This window comes from Theropithecus gelada, chromosome 4 (assembly GCF_003255815.1).
Source record: "Theropithecus gelada isolate Dixy chromosome 4, Tgel_1.0, whole genome shotgun sequence".
Lineage (NCBI taxonomy): Eukaryota > Metazoa > Chordata > Mammalia > Primates > Cercopithecidae > Theropithecus > Theropithecus gelada.
In genome coordinates, this window is record NC_037671.1 from 44,562,272 (window position 1) to 44,584,503 (window position 22,232).

At 44.4% G+C, this 22,232-nt stretch overlaps 1 protein-coding gene across 3 annotated transcripts in view; it reads right to left on the reverse strand.

The window, feature by feature from the left end:
* Window positions 1–2,023: 2,023 nt before the first annotated feature.
* TRERF1 (transcriptional regulating factor 1) overlaps window positions 2,024–22,232 on the reverse strand; it is a 226,676-nt gene continuing 206,467 nt past the window's right edge. For 2 of the 3 annotated variants that reach the window (XM_025384080.1, XM_025384078.1), the window contains exons 15-18: window positions 20,208–20,321; window positions 12,876–13,079; window positions 9,727–9,938; window positions 2,024–5,759 (exon numbers count right to left, since the gene is read on the reverse strand). In XM_025384080.1, coding sequence (XP_025239865.1) covers window positions 5,435–5,759; window positions 9,727–9,938; window positions 12,876–13,079; window positions 20,208–20,321 — 855 coding nt within the window. In that variant the 3' untranslated portion in view covers window positions 2,024–5,434. The remainder of the gene's footprint in view (window positions 5,760–9,726; window positions 9,939–12,875; window positions 13,080–20,207; window positions 20,322–22,232) is intronic. The other variant, XM_025384079.1, reaches the window with a different exon arrangement.

The following is a 22,232-nucleotide window of genomic DNA, read 5'->3' on the forward strand; positions in this document are numbered from 1 at the left end:
GAATCATGTGCAGCCATCTTTATATACTCTTCTCTGCCATGTATAATACAGTATGGAATAATGCTTGGTACATGGTGACTCATGAGGATTGACTGACTGAATAAAAGTAGGAAAAAAACTTCCGATTAGGCTTCCTGAAATAGACTTTAAATTTACAACACTGGCTAAGTCACACAGTTTCTAGAGGAATAGCTATTTTATTTGGTATAGGTTGTCTGAAGTAAACAGCTAAAATTAAAGTTAAAAACTAAAAGAGGCCAGGCTCAGTGGCTCACACCTGTAATCCCAGCACTTTGGGAGGCCGAGGTGGGTGGATTACGAGGTCAGAAGATCGAGACCACCCTGGCTAACACGGTGAAACCCATCTCTACTAAAAACACACACACACACACACACACACAAAATTAGCCGGGTGTGGTGGCACGTGCCTATAGTCCCAGCTACTTGGGAAGCTGAGGCAGGAGAATCCCTTGAACTCGGGAGGTGGAGGTTGCAGTCAGCTGAGATGGTGCCATTGCACTCCAGCCTGGGCAATAGTGAGACTCCATTTCAAAAAGAAAAAAAAAATCCAAAAGAGGCTGGGTGCAGTGGCTCATGCCTGTAATCCTAGCACTTCAGGAGGTCAAGGCAGAAGGATTGCTTGAAGCCAGGAGATCAACATCAGCCTGGCCAACATAGTGAGACCCCGTCTCTATGAATTTAAAAACGACAACAACCCCCCTCGACCCTCCCACCCTCCAAAATAATCTAGATCAAGGTCTTGAATAGGCATTCCCCACTTAAAGCAAATTTATTTTTGTAAAATTCTGTAAACTTCTGTATGAAATCCAGAATTTCAGTTCTTCTGTAGTTTTCTGTTAACCACAAAAAAGTAAACATACATCACGCCTGTAATCCCAGCACTTTGGGAGGCCGAGGCGGGTGGATCCCGAGGTCAGGAGATCAAGACCATCCTGGCTAACAAGGTGAAACCCCGTCTCTACTAAAAATACAAAAAATTAGCCAGGCGTGGTGGCGGGCGCCTGTAGTCCCAGCTGCTTGGGAGGCTGAGACAGGAGAATGGCGTGAACCCGGGAGGCGGAGCTTGCAGTGAGCTGAGATTGCGCCACTGCACTCCAGCCTGGGCGACAGTGAGAGTCTTGGTGGGGGGGGGAAGTAAACACACAGCCAGGAGCAGTGGCTCACACCTGTAATCCTAGCACTTTGGGAGGCCGAGGCAGGTCTTGGACAGAACGCTTGAGGCCAGGAGTTTGAGACCAGCCTGGCTAACATGGCGAAACCTCGCCTCTACTAAAAATACAAAAATTAGCCAGGTGTGGTGATGCCTCACCTGTGTAATCCCAACGACTTGGGAGGCTGACCTGTGAGAACTGCTTGAACCCAGGAGTAGAGGCTTCAGTGAGCCAAGATCGTGCCACTCACTCCAGGCTGGGGAACAAAGCAAGACTCTGTCTCAAAAAAAAAGTAAACATACTTACTCAAATTTGAAAATGCAGATTTAAAATGCAAATAAATTGGGGTGGACTTAGAGGAGGCTGACCCGTGAGAATTGCTTGAACCTAGAAGTGGAGGCTTCAGTGAGCCCAGATCATGCCACTGCACTCCAGGCTGGGGAACAAAGCAAGACTCTGTCTCAAAAAAAAAAAAAAAAAAAAAAAGTAAACATACTTACTCAAATTTGGAAATGCAGATTTAAAATGCAAATAAATCGGGGTGGACTTAAGACTTTGTGGAGGATTTAGTGTAAGACACCTGTGTGTCACAGTGCACTCCCTTGAATTGCAGTTTGAGTCATAAGGTTTAGAGACCACCAAGTCCCCAAGTGGTTCATCCCCTGCTTGAATAGCAGATATGTATGTCTTGGTCTCTGGAGTTGGGGGACACTTTAATAATGAGCATTAAATTTGATCAGCAGAGTTAAACTTGTTGTCTACAGAAACCAATTAACAGGTAAACTAGCATTTATCCAGCATTGAGAAGTCATTGCAGTGGCTAGAAAGAAGAAATATTTAAGCCAAACGAAACGCAAAAAGATAATATTTTATTTTCAGAGCAGCTGATGCAATATTGAATCAGGTTTTCACAAATAAATATGACAGTGTCTATTTGGTTACATCTCCATTTGATGAATGCCCGTCTATAGGAACTGTAATAACTTTCTGAGAAGGCTAATGATTAGAATGTGTTAAATAAAATTTCCCTGGTTCCCTTTCTGAAGAAGCATTGTGACAATTTAAAAAAAAAACAAAAAAAAAAAGCTTATCACTTGGAGGGGAAACAACCTAGAATGCCCCAGTTTCTTTCTTTCTTTTTTTTTTTTTTTTTAAGGAATGCACCTTTTTAGGACAAGTCTATAAAACATCTTTATTTATTTGTTACATATGATGTTTAAATATAACTTTGCTTTCAAGCTTCAAACTTTTTTTAAACCCCTGGTAAAATAAGACTTTTGGTTCACCTTAACAAAAACTGACCTAGGAAGAAACATTTTTAGCAAAATGTTATTATAAAATTCACTAGAAAATACTGTCCTCTTTTTGCCAAAATGTTACATAAAATCCTTATTAAAAATACACACATTACAAAAGAAAAATTATGAATATGCTATACATAGTGCTTTAATATGGACCAAGGGACTTGCATTCCAGGAAAATACAGTTAAGCACACTAGATATTATGATGTCAACTTATAATAGTGCAAACCTGAATAAATTACATCCTGATATGGAAGGCATGCAATTCATCTGCTGAGAATAGAACATAACGAAGCCAGAACAGGAAGCAATCACAACCACTATTTAAAAATGTTTTCCTTTTTATTACATTAATTTTTTTCAAAAATACTTTTCTTTACAATAGAACTCCTAGAAAATATTTACAACCTTCCTCTAATAAAATATAACAGCAGTTAAATATATTTGAAAATAAGATGGGTTTTTCCATAAAATATATCTGTTAACTTTTTATATACAAGCTTTCTCAAAGAGGTCTAAATTCACTAATGAAAAACCATCTGATAGTAAACAGTAACCGAGTTGAGACATTAACCATTAGGAAGAAAAGTTCTTTGGGGTGGGGTAAGGGGAGAAGCTAAAACACAACACACACATGCAGGCAGAATTATTTCAGAAAAAAAAAAAAAAAGTGCAACATTGTCCTAGGAAGTCCATTCTTTAAGTTGATAGTCAAGAAATACTAATTCAGGAATTTGAACTGTCTCGTTATGGAGGAGTTCTTTGGTTGTTTCAAGTCAAAAATCCTTATGCTATACTGCACAGAAAATTAAAAGTAAGCTGTGCATTCTATTTTTGCCATGGCAACTGAGTTTATTTTTTAATGTTTAAAACTGGAACAGCTGGGCAAATCTCTAAACAGAGGCAATACATTTGCTTTATAAACACTTTTCTGGATGTTTGCTCCACAGACCCAATAGCAGCACCCTTCTAGGCTCACCCTCAGACACTAAGTGGAGGGCAGTAGTCCCCGGGAGAGACGATCAGCCAAGGATATGACAGCTGTAATGGCTCGGCCACAAAGTTGATGCACACTGCCCAGGCAGTTCTTGACTCACGACTGCTTGGATAAAACAGGATAGCATAACCTTTCTGAAATGGCAGCAAATGAAACTTTTTTTTTCCCCTCTAAACAAAAGATGTAGGAAAACGCCAAGACCTCTTCTTTGAAAATAGGATGGAAAAGAATTTTAGTTTTTCTTCTGTTCATGACTTTCCTGAAGTTCAGAGACCACTGCCTGTGTGGGGCTGCTGTGGCTCACAGCCGGTTCCCCGCCATGAGTGTGTGCTAAATGCTTTTGCAGAGTCAAAGACGTCAGGTCCAACTCTCATGCTTCTGCTGATATTCTCTCTCATGTCAAGCTATGAATGTGTCAGCCAAGTGGCCCAGCGTGATAGGCACATTTATGTGGAGCTGGGAACCAGCATACCTGGGGTGGGCGATGCCTGAAAACACCGGCCCAGGAAATCACGCTGCATTAACTCCGAAAGGGGAGTTGTGTGAAGCAGGATCCTCTCTGTACTGGGGCTGTGTCCCAGCCTGACTTTTGCCCTAACGGTGGGATGGGTCAGTCTGACTCAGTTCAGAAGCCTGGGGCTAAATGGCATTTTTGAAGGATTACAGGTTTATTACTTTCAAGTACAAACAGCAACCCTGCTGACAGGGACAGGAGGAAGCAGAGCAAAGTCATGAAGGTTGGAGAAGTCTAGAAGTACTTTGGTAAGTGACTTGTAATGAATACATTCATTGTTTGAATGCAAACATTATAGCTAAGGTGTATCCGAAGCCATACTGGTTGGCCTTCAATGCTATTTGTCTTGTATTTGCTATCATATGTGTTAGAAAACTATTTCTTATAGCTAACATCAAGGTAAACTTCAGTCCAGCGGATGTGAATTATAGCAAAATCCCAGTGAATGCGGTTTCACAGTACTTCCAAGTGGCATAAAGTAATTTCAGAACTCCACTAATCATTAACAGTGTTGCAAAAAAGAATAGGCTTTTCTGATTTGTTTTTTGGGCAATAGAACACTTTCTGGCATTCTAGGTACTTCAATATGTGTCCTTCAATCACCCTAAAGTGAAAGCAGTCCTGGCAACTTAATATTTGCCTCCAGATGGGTCTCTAGTCAGTTCACGCTGAAACACAGTTCTGCGACCCACAACTTGGAGCTGACCAGCCCCCAGGGAACACAGAAGAGGACAGGACGCACCTGCTGTAGAAAACCAGGTCCTCAGTAAACACTGCTGGGAATGAAAGCCTAAAATTATACAGTACTCCATTCCTGCAAACGGCCCAAAGGATGACAGGCAACACAGGGGAAACCTATTTTCACATTTGGTCATCTCCTCACATGTTGCGTGTGCTGGAGGAGAGCTGTGTAACAGCAGGGCTTGCTTTGCCCCTGGAGAGCTGCCCCTAGCATAGTATCTCCAGGCGAAGATGCCATGCTTACTGCAAACTACGGAATGAGGTCAGAACAGAATCAAAGTAACGCTTGATGGGAAAAGTTGGCCCCAAGACCCCAGTACTAAGAGGGTTGCCTGCCTCTCACACACACACACTCACAGCAAGCTTTGGGATAAAAGGCAACCGGGATGGTTGACATCTGAATGCAATGAAACATGAAGGTCAGCTTCAGTCCCTACCAGGAATGATTTCATGAGAAGGTAGCCCAGATGAAACACCTCTTAAAGATAGTTGTGCCAATTATTTATTCCCCCAACCCCCCACAAAAACAATTTTTTTTTTTAAATAAAAGGAAAAGAAATGGGATTTTTTTTTCTAAACCTGAATAAAATGACCACTTTTAAAACAGGTAGTTTAAAAGGGTTACAAAACAAGCAGGCAGTCCAGGTTTCCTGATTAATGAAGACGGAGGCCGTGGGTCTTCACTGTCTTTAAGTGACACACAGGGCTTTACAGTTCTGCGTCACCCTGAAGCAAGACTGAATCTTGATCATCCAAGAGAAGATCGGTGTCCACGACTTCAGCCTCTTCCATGACACCTCCCAACTGCTGGACGACGTCGTCGTCGAGGATGTCCACGTCCTTGATGGGTTTTATCAGACTCAGCTGGTCCAGGGGCAGCAGCCCTGGCGCCCCCACGGGCCCCGTAGTCCTCTCGATCGTGGCTGCCATCTCAGCTGCAAAAGCCGCCTTCTGAGCCTTTTGCCTCTGCTGTTCCTCCTGCTGCCTGTGAGTTTTCATGTGCGCATTTCGGCTTTTGATCTTGAAGAAGACTCTAAAAATAAAGAACGAGAGGTGTGTAGAATTTAGAAGGAGATCTGAGTTCTTGGAAATCCGGGTGTCCTAGGGGGAGTAGGGGTGCGTGGTCTGACAGAGTCCCTGGCTGCTCAGCTTCTAGGACCTCCTTCCCCTGTGACCTGTCACCTCCCTTCCTTCCTCTCCAAGCATTCCAAGGAAAGGGATGGGGCAGAACACACTGACTGTGCCTCAGGTTTCCTTCCTGTGACAATGGAGGAGGAATTCTCAAAGGCCTCCTGTCCACCTGGAGTCTGGAGCACAGGCCCTTTCTCCGCCTTCAGCCTCCCCCTTCTCCTCATCACTGACCATGCCCTCTCCACTGGAGAATCTTCTAAATCATGCTAACAAGCCCTGATAGTCCCCATCATGAAACAACCCACCATCTGCCTCTGGCCTCTGTCCCTGTTCCTCCACAGTAGAAAGTTGTTGGTGTTTTTTTTTTTTTAATAGACACAGGGTGTCTCTCTGTTGCCCAGGCTGGAGTGCAGTGGTGTGATCACAGCTCACTATAACCTTGAACTCCTGGGCTCAAGTGAGGTGGGACTCCAAGGCTCCCACCTCAGCCTCTTGATTAGCTAGGACTACAGGCACACACCACCACGCCTGGTTAATTTTTAAATATTTTGTAGAGAGGGAGTCTTGCTATGTTGCCCACACTGGCCTCGAACTCCTGGCCTCAAGTGATCCTCCTACCTTGGCCTCCCAAAGTGTTGTGATTACACGTGTGAACCACTGCGCCCAACCCACGGTCAAAATTCTCGACAGATCTGCCCACATGCATTTGGTGGATCTCTTTTTTCTCTCCTCCTTCCTCTCCAAGTGGACTGTTGTCCCCTCCTTGTCAACCCAATTGTTCTTCTCGATGTCATCGGTAACTCTGTGTGGCCAAATTCAGTGGCCCCTGTCTTTATTGTACTTGACTTCTGAGCTGCATCTACTACTCCCTTTCACTTAAGGCCCCTGCTTTGTGGCCAAGATATTACCATAATGGCTATATATCCTACAACACAGGACACCCCCTCTTCCCCAAGCAAGGAATTAGCAGACTCGAAATGCCAATAGTGCTGAGGTTGAGAAACCCTGGGATAAAAGGATACATTGCCGGGGTTAATTCTTCAGATGAGAGGTCTGCAAACTATGGTTAGTGGGCCAAATCCTGACTGTTTTTGGGAATCAGTTTTATTGGCACATAGCCATGTCTATGTAATGTTGATGGCCGCTTCTGTGTTGCAGTGGCAAAGCTGAGCAGTTATGATAAAGACAGTAAACGGCCCACAAAGCCTCAAATATTAACTATCTGGACCTTTTTCAGAAGAAGTGTGTCCAGGAGTGAGACTGTTTATGGACAGGGCGTGGCATAATACTCTTTAGTCACTCCTGAGCTCATGAAGGAAAAAAAAAAAAAATCACAAAACACCTGGTTTCTAAGGCCTGAGTCCAACAGGGCTGATAAATCACAATTCTACCTGGACACACTGAAAATGGTTTCATGTAACAAACATAATTTAAGCAGCTCTAAGAGGTATTTTGTGAACATTTGCCTAATGTTATTCTGAGTTAGGAAAAGCCACATAAACCATTTGTATTTTCCAGAAAGTCATAACTGGATTTCTGGTGGAAAAAAGTTCCCCAGCAACCTAAGACTCCAAAAAACCATTTAATAGATGCCACTGAGACATGGCCGGAAAACACGAAATACTGACTTTTGTTAGTTAAATCATCCTCTGTCTCCACCTGGTGGAATGTAGCGTTGTAGCCTGTCTGAGCCTAATGAGTGGGAGGTGCTGGCTCCTCTCGGGAAAACTGGTAAGACCCTGATACCCTGATGCTGCCACTCCAGGACAAATAAGTGAGAGATCACTGAGAGTCAGCTGAGGGTGGTTCCATCATTATTTCTATTAAAAAAGCCTTAAGATCAATCCAGGGGCCCATTTCTCCCGTGGTGCACCAGTATGTGGTGGGTGGTGATGTGAAAATGACATCATGGCCAGCTTGGAAGGACGGCAGGGTGTGGAGGAGATCCACACTGAATCCCACCTCTCCCATCCCTGTGCTTCACAGGAGGAAGTGATCTGCTAGTTCCAGTTCACTTTGGTGGGTGCTGCCAAGCTGGGCTTAATCAGAGGCAGCATGGCATAGAGCCAGGAGCACAAGGCCAGGCCTGCCCGCCTGATTTGAATCCCCACTAGGCTGCTCGCTGTGAACTGCAACAGGGGCTTCACCTTTCTGTGCCTCAGTTTCTGCCTGTGAAAAAAGAAGCTCCTAAAAGTACCCGCCTCACAGGGCTAAAGATTAATCAGTACATGTGCTATGGGTTGAATGTGTCCCCCAAACAGCACACGTTGAAAACTGAATCCCTAATGCAGCTATGTTGGAAGGTGTGGCCTAATGGGAGGCGTTTCAGTGATGAGGGCCTCACCCTCATGAGTGGATTCATGCCGATTATTATAGGGTATGAGGCTGCAAGTTCAACCTTTTGCTCTCTCTCCCCTCTCTTTGCCCTTCCACAATGGGATGACTTAGCAAGAAGGCCCTTGCTGGATGCAGGCCCCTTGACCTTCAACTTCCCAGCCTCCAGAACTATAAGAAATAAATTTCTTTTCTTTATAAATTATCCAGTCAGTGATATTCTGTTGTAGCAACACAAAACAGACTAAAACATGTAAAAAATCCTTTAAAACAGTGCCAGGCACATAGTGAGTACCTGATAAACAGCAGTTACTATTAAGTTGCCTGCTCTACTCTATGAGGTCCCACCTGGCCTTGCTTATGTAACTGTGGATGTTTTCCTGGTAGAGTTTCAGAAACCACCTGGGCAGCATCTCTCCCACGTAACACTCCTCTTCATGCTTGAGGCACTAGGAATTATGGGAAGAGGAACTCAGCAAGGCTCCTAAAGGATGTAATTCGTAACAATGTAGTACCCTTCCAGTCAGGTGGACTTATTGAGAAGTACACTGGAATTCTCTACTGGAGGCTGTGGGAGGGAATCACCCATCTTACCACCAATGGCATTTTCTACCTAAAGCAAAAAACAAAGTAAACCAAAAGGACAGAGCAGTGGTCAGGAGCCCAGGTCTGCATTCGGACAAAACTGGGTTCAAATCTCAGTTCTGCTCTTTACTGGCAGTGTGACTTAGGGCAAGTCATTTTACCTAATTTTTAAACTCTTATTTGTAAAACAAGTATAAAAAAACAGTATCTGTATCACATGGAGTTTCTATGTGAGGATTAAATGAGCTCATACACATAAAGCATGTACCAAAATAAGTGCTCAGTAAATGTTAGCTATTATAATTACTATCTCATGTTACTTTTCTTTAGTTGTTGTTGTTTTTTTAATTATACCTAAAAGGGGAGGATAACAAATAGGTTTTATTTCATGTGTCAACTCTGATTAATTGATTGTGCAGCTTGAAGCATGACAATGAAAAGTATTTGAGGCTTTGTCTTAAAGTGATAGCAAAGAGTGTGGTGATTGATTAGTGATGTCTGCCCTAGGCACAGAAGTAAGCGAAGGTGGTAGGAATACCCTGTATGAGCCATCTGTGTTATAGAGAGTTCCTGATTAGGTGTTCTAGAGCCATTCTCAAATCATTCAGTGGGGATGCAAACAGAGTAATGCTAGTGAACATAGCTTGGGTGTGAAGGGAAGGAGTGGGAACCAGAGTCCTGCCTGCCATTCCTGGGAAAGAGGGAAGTTTTGTAACTTAGAGGTTCACTCTCTGAAGATATCCATCCTTACAAGGCTCTAAGATAACAGAATGGCCATATTCTGAGTCTGCGACAAGGCCTACATACCCATCCCAAAGATGGTATGAAGAAGAATTTTGAATTCTAAGTTCTTTTTTCTGATTGAAGAAACCTTAGGCCATCCTGGCCCAGTCCTCATACAGCAACTATCCTCATGAACTCAGATCCAGTCCCTGGTCCCCTGCACCTACTTGCCACACTCCTTGCAGGGGAAGATGGTGGTGGGGTCTGTCTCGCCGCTGGTGGTGCTGTGAGAGGGTGAGCTCTTCACCGAACAGTACCCACTCTGGGTGCCACCAGGCTTCTGCTTCCCAGAGGGGACGGCACCTCGGGCCTTGGTCACCTGGTTGGTGCCCCCGTGGATGCGGGCATGGCCATTCAGTGCCTGTCGGGAGCTGAACACCTGGGGAAGAAAGGGAGTGACATGACATCTACAGTCCTGAAAAGGAAATTAGGGTTATTAGTTACTCAGTGGTAAACATGGAATACTTGAAACTGTCTAATGACAGGGCACAAGGGTTTTATATAAGCACACTTTGGGCATATGCTACAAAAGGTAAAGATCAAATACCACAACCACAAATGCTGTGCCAATCAAAACCTCATCACTGCTACAATCAGAAGAGAAGAAGCGATGTGGCACAGGATGAACAACAAAGCTACTGTCTAGAAGTCAAGACGTCAGGGGTTTGGACCCAGCTCTACTGTAACTAAAGCTGCTGGGCGATTTCCCTTCTTTATACTTTATTTTTTTCCATCTGAAAAATGAGGGGGCTGGACCAGCTTTCAAATTTTTTTAAAGCCGGTAACTACCTCCTTCTCTCCCTCCCATTTTTCTTCCTTCCTTCCTCTTTCCCTCCCTCCTTTTTTTTTTTTAAGCAATCAGGTCTTACTCAAAAAACTGAGGCTCAAGTTAAAAGCAGAGGTGCTCTGGCTAGAATGGAGACAGTGCCCCAGAATTGGGCCTGTTTGCTCAGCTCTATCTACCCCCAGGAAGCCCTAGTACCCTAAGGAACCCAGTTTGAAAGACAATGATTAGGTTTTCTGACATATTCTACGTTATATATAGTCTTAATCAGTAGCCCATTGTTGAATCAATGTTTAAGACCCCCAGAATGATAAAAAGAGGAAGGATCTGGGCAGAATTTAAAAATCCTGCCATAAAGCTGGGTTTCTTAACATCAGCACTACTATCATTTTGGGTTGTATAATTATTTGGTGTGATGGGTGGGGGGCTCTGTTGTACAGGATGTTTAGCAACATCTTTGGTCAGACATTGCTTGCCAAATGTTCTTGGGGAATAAATCATGCCCAGTTCAGAACCACCGCTATAAAGGGATGTAAATCCATATCTCTGAATCCCAAGAGTCCTGGCTCCCAGCCTGTTAAACTCATCAGCTAAGGGGAGTACCTACTGGGCTGTCTAGCTGTAGTAGTTGCTGTGTTAAGTTTATGAGCTCTGTGTTTTGTTTGTTTGCTTTTTTGTTTTTGTTTTCAGATGGAGTCTCACTCTGTCTCCAGGTTGGAGTGCAGTGGCATGATCTCAGTTCACCGCAACCTACGCCTCCTGGGTTCAAGCGATTCTCCTGCCTCAGCCTCCCGAGTAGTTGGGACTACAGGCACGCGCCACCACGCCCAGCTAATTTTTGTATTTTTAGTAGAGACGGGGTTTCACCATATTCGCCAGGATGGTCTTGATCTTTTGACCTTGTGATCTGCTCACCTTGGCCTCCCAAAGTGCTGGGATTACAGGCGTGAGCCACTGCGCCCGGTCAAGCTCTGTTTATTTTCTTACGTAGGAAAAAACCTATTGCTGACTTGGCAACCAAAGCCTCCATCGTTAGGCAAGGAATAAAATAAAACCAGCATGCTTTTTCCACTGTGATTTTTAAAAGTCATTAAAAAATATCTTCTTTTTTTATGTAAAGAAAAATTGGAACAGAAAAATATCTACCTTGCTGAGCATTTGATTGGAAAAAGTAAAAGATAACTTCCCATTTGGTACACAACTTACTGTACACAGAGCTATGATTTGAGGAGGCATCTAATTTCTGAACAAATTCACCAAGAAATACCATCACTTAAAGTCATTATTGTAATCATGCTGCACCGAACACTCTATACAAAACGGCCAGGTCATTAAACATCAAAGATGGAAAACAAGTCAGCAATTTCTTCTGTTCTCTCTAAAGTGAATGCAAAATGTATATATCTTTGTTTTTTTAAAAAACAATTTCATTTTTTCTTAAATGCAAATCAAATGAATTTCTGCTTTAGGATCTAAATATCTTAAAGACTGTTGCTTTCTCCATCTGAGCGACAGGCTTAATAAGCAGCATTCAGTGCACTCTGGAGAACAGCGCCGTCCTATGTCATGTACGAACAAAGAAAAGCATACCGACTTGAGGAAAATGGGCTTCCTGTGGAAGGGGCAACATTATTTTGAGGGGTAATCCCTCTAGAACTTGCCTATACAGGTGTGCCTGGCCTTAAGAAATCTGATTTGGAAAAAGCTCACCAATTCAGACTAGTGGGGGACCAGTGGGAGACTGAGAAATAACCTTTAAAAATATCCGTTAAAATACACATGGAGCCTTAGACGAGGCCAGCACAGATACCATAAGGTCTTTCTTTAGTGCTAAGAATGACCAATGGTGAACTTGTTTTATTTTAGCTAAATTATGCTTCCAATATTCCTGAAAAGTACTGGCCTCAGTACTTAACACACACTCCCTTTCAGCCTGTTTTTATGATTAATTTACTTTTAGTAAATCCTTTTTTCTCCACTATAGAGTACAAACATAAACTTTAGTTAAATCTTTGTAACAATATTCTCAATTTTAAATTAGTGACATTTCAGTTAGTAACACTTTATGAAATGTGAAATGCAAAACCTTCTAATAGGTAAAAATTGCAGGAGGTGGGTCAAGTAATTGTCATAAAAGGATGATCTTTGGGCAGGCTCTCCTAGTACATTTAAATGCATGTTGACAGGGCACAAGCTTGTGTGACACACAGCCCAGGGGAGTGCAGAGGCTCCAGGAAATGTGGAATTATGTTCTGGAGGCCAACACTCGCTACAGAGCTTGGAATCACACACTTCTGGGCACAGGGGCCTTCTCCGTGTTCTCCAACACGCAGCATTGTGCTTGACACAGAACACACACTCTGTAAATACCTGTTGGCCAAATGAAGAAGAAAACAATGGCAACATGGAACACCCTCTGCCAAACTGTGATTGTTGGAAGAGCACTCTTGAAAATACATCATCTCTTAAAGCCAGGCACAGCTATATGGCCCTTGCTTGTCCCAGATCCCCAGACGACACAGACACACTTACAGCCCCACAGTTGGGCATTTCACAGATGAAGGAGCCTGAGGGCTGGCCCAGGGCCTGCAGGGGCGGCCCCTCTGTGGGAGCCAGGACGGGGACGGGTGGCGGCTCCGGGGACTTCGGCACCTCACTCTCTTCTTCTTTTGTGGATTTCCTATCTTCTTCCGGGTCCTCCTCCTCCTCCTCTAACTCTTCTTCTTCTTCACTTGTCTAGTGTTAAGGTAATAAAAGCAAGAGGGGAAAATCCCCAAATGGCATTCTTAGTGACGAACAGAACTCACAGATCAACACAAGAGAGAGGGGCTGGATGCTGGCACTGTGCTCCTTTCTTTCTGCATAAGGAATGGCGGACAGAGCCTGCTAGGCGTGATCCCAGAAAGGTTGGTCTCAGGATGCTTAGGACTTTGAGGTCAAGGAAGTAAGTCCCCTGCCCCATTTTGGGACCCTCATCACTTGTACAAAGATATGGTGAGGCAGAAGGATTCCCTGCCTTGTTCAATACCATTAGATCTTAAAATGACTAAAACGCAGGCTGCACCGTGCCTGTGAGTAGCTCTGTCTCCTCACAGTGGTGAAGAGGGTTTTCCAGCAATACAATACCATGGAATCCCCCTTGGAGAGAGACTAAAGAAGGACCTGTGCTGATTTGTTTTAGAGGCTTTATAACACCACTCTGCAAGATGCTGGATTTGACCTGTGGCGGGCAGAAAGCACGTGACAGAAGGGGCGCTCCACTCTGGTCTTGTCAGAAAATAGAACGAAAGGAGAGAATATGGAAGGGGAAATTCCCTTTTATTTATCATGTGCTTTTCCTTTTGTCTCTGACCATGGGCTTAGAAAAAGCAGTGTATTCAATGTTTCTATTTATTCATTTTCCCCTACCAGAGGCATTTAATGAAAAAGAACAAGAAAAACATTTCTTATGAATAATGATCTCCTCTGCTTCTATGGCCCCTCTCCCCACTTCAGAACAGCAGCCATGGGGAGAATTAAGCAGAAGGTCCCTGCTCTCCTCAAGATTAACAGAATAGTAAGTTACTGGAATAGCTTGGAGTGGGTGGCCTGGGTGTGCTGGGATGGAAGGGCGGGGATCCAGGAGGCTCTCATTCTCCTCTTGCTTAACTATATTCTGCTCTTTCCATCCTTTCCAGGGTAGGGGTGAGGGTTGCTGGCTCCTGCAGGCCCCGAAAGGGCTGAGGACCAATCAGCCTCATTTCAGCTTTCATTTTACAGTTTACAAAGTGCTTTCACATTTACCATGCCACCGAATAGGCTGCAAACAGTCCTCTCATTTTATAAACGAGGAAGGAAAAGGCATGTCCAGCTGCCCCTGACCTGGCAAGTCATTTGTCTCTGCCAGGCTCTCAGCATAACTCATCACTTAATGCACGTGGACTCCAGTCTACTCTACCCCGACAGTGATGGAACTCTGGGGAGTCTATGATTCTTAAAGCCCAGAAGCAAGACTTTCTAAGAAAGATACAGATTTCTGAAAGTAATGATACCCTAGGACCCAGAAAACACAAGCTTCCTCTCTGCAGTTTGGATTTGGGGTGTGTGTGTGTGCGAGAGAGAGAGAGACAATGCCAGTATGTGTGTGGCATTTAGTGGCCCCTCACTGTTTCAGTATTGTCCTTATTTAATATCACACACATGTACACTTGCGATGCAGTAGGAACAGGGTGTATTTAAGAAATGGCTCCAGTTTCCATTGGTAAACAGGATTAATTAGTAATGATCACATTTGTTAGAAGACCTCAGTGAACACTGATGTAGGCCTAGTACATTTGACAAAGTGGTTTATGATCTAAGGAGCCAGCCTCTTACTAGCATAGAATATACAGGTTGATTTCACTTAGGTGGTCTTATTCCTGTAGGACTCCACCATCTTTCTGTCCCAAAGAGTTTCAGGCAAAATGTTGTTATGTCAAACTGGGACTTTGTGGCCTCAAACATTAAGTAGCCCATGGTCTACAGTTTGGCACTTAAAAATAATTACACACAACAAATGACAATGCCATTTGTTTCATGGTATTTGTATTTGTTATAATGACAATTTTGTCACAATGCCATTGTTTGGCTTAAACATTCTTAGAAGAAATGTTCCATATAGCCACAACATTATAAATTACACTGTACCATGATTATGTATGTCTCCAGAATTTAGATAGGTTTATTTCAACTGGCAATCTATAAATCACAAAATGATTTATCATCAAGCCATATGGCTCACCAAAGTGACTAAGAGATACAAAGATACAAGAACAGAAATCTTAACATGTAGAACTTTGTATCAACAAGTTGGTCATTTTATGATATATTGTGAAACAAAACATTTAGTATATTCCAAAATTAGAAGGCGGGCAAATATGGGGGTGGGGAGGAGGCTATACATTTAACATGGTGCTCAGAACCCCGAGTGTCCACAATAAGAGTTTCTTGAGGAGGAGGATATTTTTATTTCTCAGGCGCACAAATGGAATTTATATTATGAGAAATTGGTAAGTCAGAATACAAATGCTCAACAACCCAAATCTGCTCAAAGACACAAATTTGTGTGTAACAGTCGCTAATAATAATGATGATGATGACAATATTGAATGCCTGCTGAGAATCATGCATTTCACACACACACACACATACACACACACACACACAATTTCTAGTTCTCATAACACTGTAAAATTTTTTCATTTTTAAACAAATGAGGAAATCGACCCAAGAAATAAGTTTCTCAAGGTCACACAGCTGGTAAAAAAGTTGAACTGAGATTCAAAACCTGGCCTTATCTTATTCCAAAACTTCAACCTTCTTCACTCCTTGGTCTGGCTGCAAATGTCCACAGGTGCATATTTGTCTATCTGGAAATAGCTTAGAGATCCTAAACCTCTCAGTATCATTGGAACCAGCTGCTTTGAAATGTCAAAGGGAAGGAGGGTGTTTCCCAAGGCCCTTGTCAATGGACTGTGCTGTAGGTAACTGTGCTGACATCATTGTGAGTTCTACCTTTGCCCTTGGAGCCCTGATTGCTATTTTCCACAGTCAGTTAACTGCCTCAGTTGGTTTCTTGAATTGTGCTAATTTTTGGTCACGGCCAGCCCCATATATTTGTCCTGAGTTGGGGAGCATGAGCACAGGCAGGGGACAGGAAGGTGTGGCCAACACCTTCTCCTCTCACCTCATTAACAGAACCCATCTTGGCTCCCTTTCTCTGCTTCCAGTCACCCTGCCCCTGCGGAGTGAGCAGCTGTGCTCTGTTGACCTCCCGGTTACTTAGCTAAAGGGCAATCACTCCTTTCAAACCTCCTTCTTTCCCCCTCTCTCAAGTCCTCAATAATCCCTGAACCACCTGAGCATGTTCCTTCATGTTCCATCTGCAGGGAAATGGTCACCCGCCCTTTCGTAAAACATTGAAGACACATGATCAGAAGAGCTATCCCAGGTGTCCCAGACAGGCCCCGAGGACAAAGAGTAGGACCACATCCTAGGACTGTGCCTTGCACACCCTCCCCAGGTGCACCCTCCCCGGGATCCCCATGATCCCAGTTTTTCATCTCCACTTGGCAAACTATGCTTAGAAGGCTGACTGTGCACATAGTGCCCACAAAGCCCCTGTGAGCTGCCATACTGGCCTTTAATCAAGATTTTCTTGTTTTTTTTTTTTGTGGGCCTGAGTCATCTTTGCACATAAGCCTTTTGCTCTCCCTAAGCTCACAAGTAACCAGGGTGTGGACACTCCTGGCCCAGCCTAATACTGGCTCCTGGTGAATAAACCCGAGGGTGTGGCCCCTCGGGCACCCTCTTACCCTCTCCTCCTTCATCTGAAGCTTCATGCTGGCCTGGGCCTTCCTACCCATCTTCAAAGCCCACGCAGTCCAAGACGGTGCCTCTGCCTTGTGTGGAAACATCTTTGTCAGCATCACTCCTCTGCTCAGCATCCCCTTGTTCATTCCATCTCCCTCCAGTGAATTCACAGAAGGAATGTTTATGAATCAGAGCAACTCCTATCTTCGAAAAATATTCACCCATTCATTTAACGAACATTTACTGAGTGACTATATTAGGCCAGGCTCTGTCCTAGGCACTTGATAACGCCCAGGCCTAAGATGCACCAATTTACCTCGGAAGACCATATTCTCTGATTTTGCCCCTCTTCCAAAACATGGCACTGACAGAGCCCAGAACATTCCAGAATTGGAAAGGACTTTCTACACCATTTAAATCATCTGGCCATTTTACAGGCTAGCAAGCCTAGGTCTTCAAGGCAGGAATCTTTGTGCTTCCTTGTTTACTGTCTCTTCTATTCATTTGGAAAGCAATGCTGTGTGACCTGGGGCAAGCCCCTTCCCCTCTCGGGGTCTCAACTTTCTGCCTGTAAAATGGTGAAATTGGGTGAAAGAGTCCTTAAGGCTCCATCTAAGACTTCCTGGTTCTCACTGCATACTGCTTTTAAACACTCTTGGGGTTCGTGGTGTATTTCCACTTACACATGTTGTATCTTCCCAACAAGGACATATGTTCTGTGTGGTGGGGGGAGAGGAGGGAGGGGTCGTTTAACATCCTCGGGTTGCCCACAGCACTATATACACATTGCTGTTTACATTGTGGGAGTTCAACTGCTTTTAGTTGACTGAACTGGAGGAGATCATATTGTTTTCTTTTCTTTTCTTTTTTTTTAAATTTAGATGTAGTCTCACTCTGTTGCCCAGGCTGGGGTGCAGTGGTGCAATCTCTGCTCACTGCAACCTCCACCTCCCGGGTTCAGGCAATTCTCCTGCCTCAGCCTCCTGAGTAGCGGGGACTACAGGCGTGCACTACCACGTCCAGTTAATTTTTTGTATTTTAGTACAGATGGGGTTTCACCATGTTGGCCAGGGTGGTCTTGATCTCCTGACCTCGTGATCCGCCCGCCTTGGTCTCCCAAAGTGCTGGGATTACAGGTGTGAGCCACAGTGCCTGGGTGATCACACTTTTTTTAAACATTAGGCCACAGACGAGCAAAAGATTATTCTGATATCATACATCACTACTTATTCTGATATCATACATCACTACTTAAATGAGTCAAACCAAAGCCCTGGTCACAAGAAATCCTGAATATAGAATACTGCCATCTCTGATTGAAAAAATGGCAATACCATTCTATTCTACAGATTTCTATTTTCTCTGATATTTGGGCTCTAACATAAATGTATATATGTATGTATATTTCATAGTGAGGATCAATTATTAGTTAGAAGCATAGGCTTTGAAGCATTAATGAGTCCAAAAGTTTTTTTTTTTTTTTTTGAGACCGAGTCTCGCTCTGTCGCCCAGGCTGGAGTGCAGGGGCGCAATCTTGACTCACTGCAAGCTCTGCCTCCCGGGTTCACACCATTCTCCTGCCTCAGCCTCCCGAGTAGCTGGGACTACAGGTGCCCGCCACCATGCCTGGCTAATTTTTTGTATTTCTATTAGAGACAGGGTTTCACCGTGTTAGCCAGGATGGTCTTGATCTCCTGACCTCATGATCCGCCTGTCTTGGCCTCCCAAAGTGCTGGGATTACAGGCGTGAGTCACCGCGCCTGGCCTAAATTTCTTTTTTTTAGACGGAGTTTTGCTCTTGTTGCCTAAGCTGGAGTGCAATGGTGTGATCTCGGCTCACTGCAACTTCTGCTTCCCGGGTTCAACCAATTCTCCTGCCTCAGCCTCCCGAGTAGCTGGGATTACAGGTGTGTGCCACCACACCTGGCTAATTTTTTGTATTTTTATTAGAAATAGGTTCACCATGTTGGCCAGGCTGGTCTTGAACTCCTGACCTCAGGTAATCTGCCCACTTTGGCCTCCCAAACTGCTGGGATTACAGGTTTGAGCCACTGTGCCTGGCCAAGTCCAAATTTTTTATACTTCTTTAAGAAAATGTGTGGCCAGGTGCAGTGGCCTGAGATTACAGGGGTGAGCCTGTAATCCCAGCACTTTGGGAGGCCAAGGCAGGAGGATTGCTTAAGCTCAGGAGTCCGAGACCAGCCTGGACAACACAGTGAGACGTTGCCTCTACAAAAAATTAAAAAATGAGTGGGGCGTTGTGGTGTGTGCCTGTAGTCCCGGCTACTCCGGTGGACGAGGTGGGAGGACTACTTGAGCCCAGGAAGTTGAGGCTGTAGTGAGCTATGATTGTGCCACTGCACACTAGCCTGGGCAACAAAGTAAGACCCTGTCTCAAACAAACAAAAGAAAATTTGCAGATCACTGCTCTTACCTACACAAGGGAATCAGGCTCAACAACATACTCAGCAGCTGTGTGACTATGGCCAATTTACTTAAGCTCTGTGCCTCAGTTTCCTACCGCATAGAATTGGTATTAAATGAATTACATTGGATTAAATGAGTCAATATTTATAAAGTCCCTAACACAATGCCTAGCACATGAAAACTGCTATTTCATTGTCTGTTAAAGAAAATAACACACATACATGTGCTAACCCTTACAACTGGGGCACAATTGGGAATGAAAATATAATTTCAAATATTTACCTAATTCATGAATTCCCAATACTTTCACTGATGGTGACGCAAGCTAGAGCTCAGTAATGTAATACATATTTTTTATATACACATACACTGTAGGTAATGTGAAAAGGAGCTTTCCCGTGGCTATGGATGCAGGGTGGAGAGTTAATTGCAAGGATCACAAGTGATAATAATCACCAAAGCAACACACACAGGGTTCAGAGACTATTTAGGTCTTGTTGTGTCTTTGGTACATACTTAATGTGCAGTTGACTGTGGACTGTCTGCTAATGAAGGAAATCAATACCAGGGATAAATGGTGATGTAAGGATTAGAATCATCCACATGCAGCGAATTAATTCCTCAGTGATGGAGGGTTCCTGGCACTACCTAGAGGTCAAAGCTCCTCTTGCTCATGCTTTACAGACTGTGGCAAAATCCCAGGGACCCTTTCTGAGGCATGTTATGGGCTCAGTTCAGTAGCATCTGTGACATGGAGAGATCAGAAAAGAATATTCCAGGGGGTCAGGACACCACCCAATCATAAACCAACACACCCAAAGCTGGGACCATCCTTGGTTTAACTCTTCTGGCTCCTAGCTGCCTTGAAGCGGGCACCAGCCCTCACCTCTGTATCTGAACACTGAGCTACAGGCCAAACCTATGGACGTCTTTCCTCTACCTACTCAGGAGGGCAGGTCCTGAATCCTGCAGGGGAGCTGGGCTGTTGTCACCTCCTTCCTCCTGCTATCTTGGCAGCAAAGCCAAACCGAACACCAGCTACTTACTAACCTGGGCCTGGGGTGGGAGCTGTGCCAGCACAAGCAACAACCTAGCAGCTTCACTCACCACACAATCGTCGATGATTTCCGCCAGGCGTGTCCGGTGTTTCCGCCCCAGCCGCATGATCTTTTTCCATGTGTAGTAGTACTCCACGCACTGAGCCACCGTCTTGGACTTCACCTGCCGGGAAAGCGAGATCAAGGTTAGCTCCAGCAATGGGCAGACAGCAAAGGCAGCAAGCATTTTTGAATATTTAATTTTGTAATAGGTAATAAACAAGTTTGTATAGTTCAAGAAAAAAATGTACGCAGTGAAAGGCCTCCTTCCCACACCTGTCCTTACCCCTCACCCTGCAACACAGGTAGCCCCTTGCATTACTTTCTTTGGGTATCATTCCAGATTTTTTTTTTTTTTTGAGATGCAGTCTCACTCTGTCGCCCAGGCTGGAGTGCAGTGGCACAATCTCGGCTCACTGCAAGCTCCGCCTCCTGGGTTCACGCCATTCTCCTGCCTCAGCCTCCCGAGTAGCTGGGACTACAGGTGCCCGCCACCACGCCTGGCTAATTTTTTGTATTTTTAGTAGAGACGGGGTTTCACTGTGTTAGCCAGGATGGTCTCGATCTCCTGGCCTTGTGATCCGCCCACCTCGGCCTCCCAAAGTGCTGGGATTACAGGCGTGAGCCACCGCGCCCGGCCAGGTCTATGCATCTTAAGGCAAAAACATTCCTTTCTTTAGTTCATATGCTCTACGATCAGATGAGGTGTAATGATGTCGGTTTGCTGGTGGCAGATTAAAGGCTGGCCTTACCCCTGACGGTGGGAACAAGGCCACCTACATGGTGAGATGATGTCCTGTCTCCTCAAAGTTGCCTCCTTCTCATCCCCGACACCTGGAATTTCCACACTAGAATCACCTGAGGGAGTGAGGATAGTGTCCGTCCCAGAGAGCCCTGGGTTAAAACTCATGTTGCCTGGTAAGCTCAATATACGAATCCATCATCAGTTGAAAGTGTGGGGCCTAAAGGATTGAGGTCTGTGCCAGGCCAGTCCTGGGGGGGAGGGTGACTCAAGAAAGATGCAGCATGAGGGCTGCTGGGCACACGGGGCAGCAAGGGCATGGGCAAGGCAGGAGCAAATGCAGACATGGAGGCGGAGGCAAGTTAGAGAGAAAGTCCTCCTGCTTCTCACACTTGCCCAGGCAAGGCCCTAGACTGATGACAGGAGACATGCCATGCTAGGACACCTCTGAGGACCATCTGTCTCAGCCAGGGGCCAGTGGGTGCTGCCACCTGTGGCCCTGTTCTCTGTGTACCCGAACAGTCTTAAATGGCTTTAACACAATATGGCTCCATCATTCATCAGTTTGTTGAAACACTCTTTGAATGGTTTTAATTTTTTATGCTAAACCATCTTTCAGCCAATAAAGTCAATAAATGTATCTGTTGTATAAAGTGCTATTTCATCTATGGAAAGTTTTATTTTGCTTTAGAATGTTGTATATGCAAGGTATGTTTATTATTACTGTCGTTAAAAATAGGAGTTCAACACCAGAAACCATGCTACTGGGTAGAGGGAGGCCACATGTTCTCCTCTCCCCAGTTACCCAGAAAAAAACTCTGTCAGAAATGTGGTAGATCTGCCAAATATACATAAATTATGTATGACCAGGCACAGTGGCTCATGCCGGTAATCCCAATGCTTTGGGAGGCTGAGGGAGGTGGATCACTTGAGGTCAGGAGTTCGAGACCAGCCTGGCCAACATAGTAAAACTCCGTCTCTACTAAAAATACAAAAAGTAGCCAGGAGTGGTGGTGCGTGCCTGTAATCCCAGTTACTCTAGAAGCTGAGGCAGGAGAATTGCTTGAACCTGGGAGGTGGAAGCTGCAGTGAGTCAAGATCATGCCACCGCACTCCAGCCTGGGCGACAGAGTGAAACTATCTTGAAAAATAAAAAATAAATAAATAAATAAATAAAATTATGTAAATTATGAACCAGGAGCCCGATTCTCGTTATTCTGATAGAATTATGAATTACACATTTTTATTAAGATAGAAAATAACACCGCACCACTGCAGTGTCCAGATAATCTA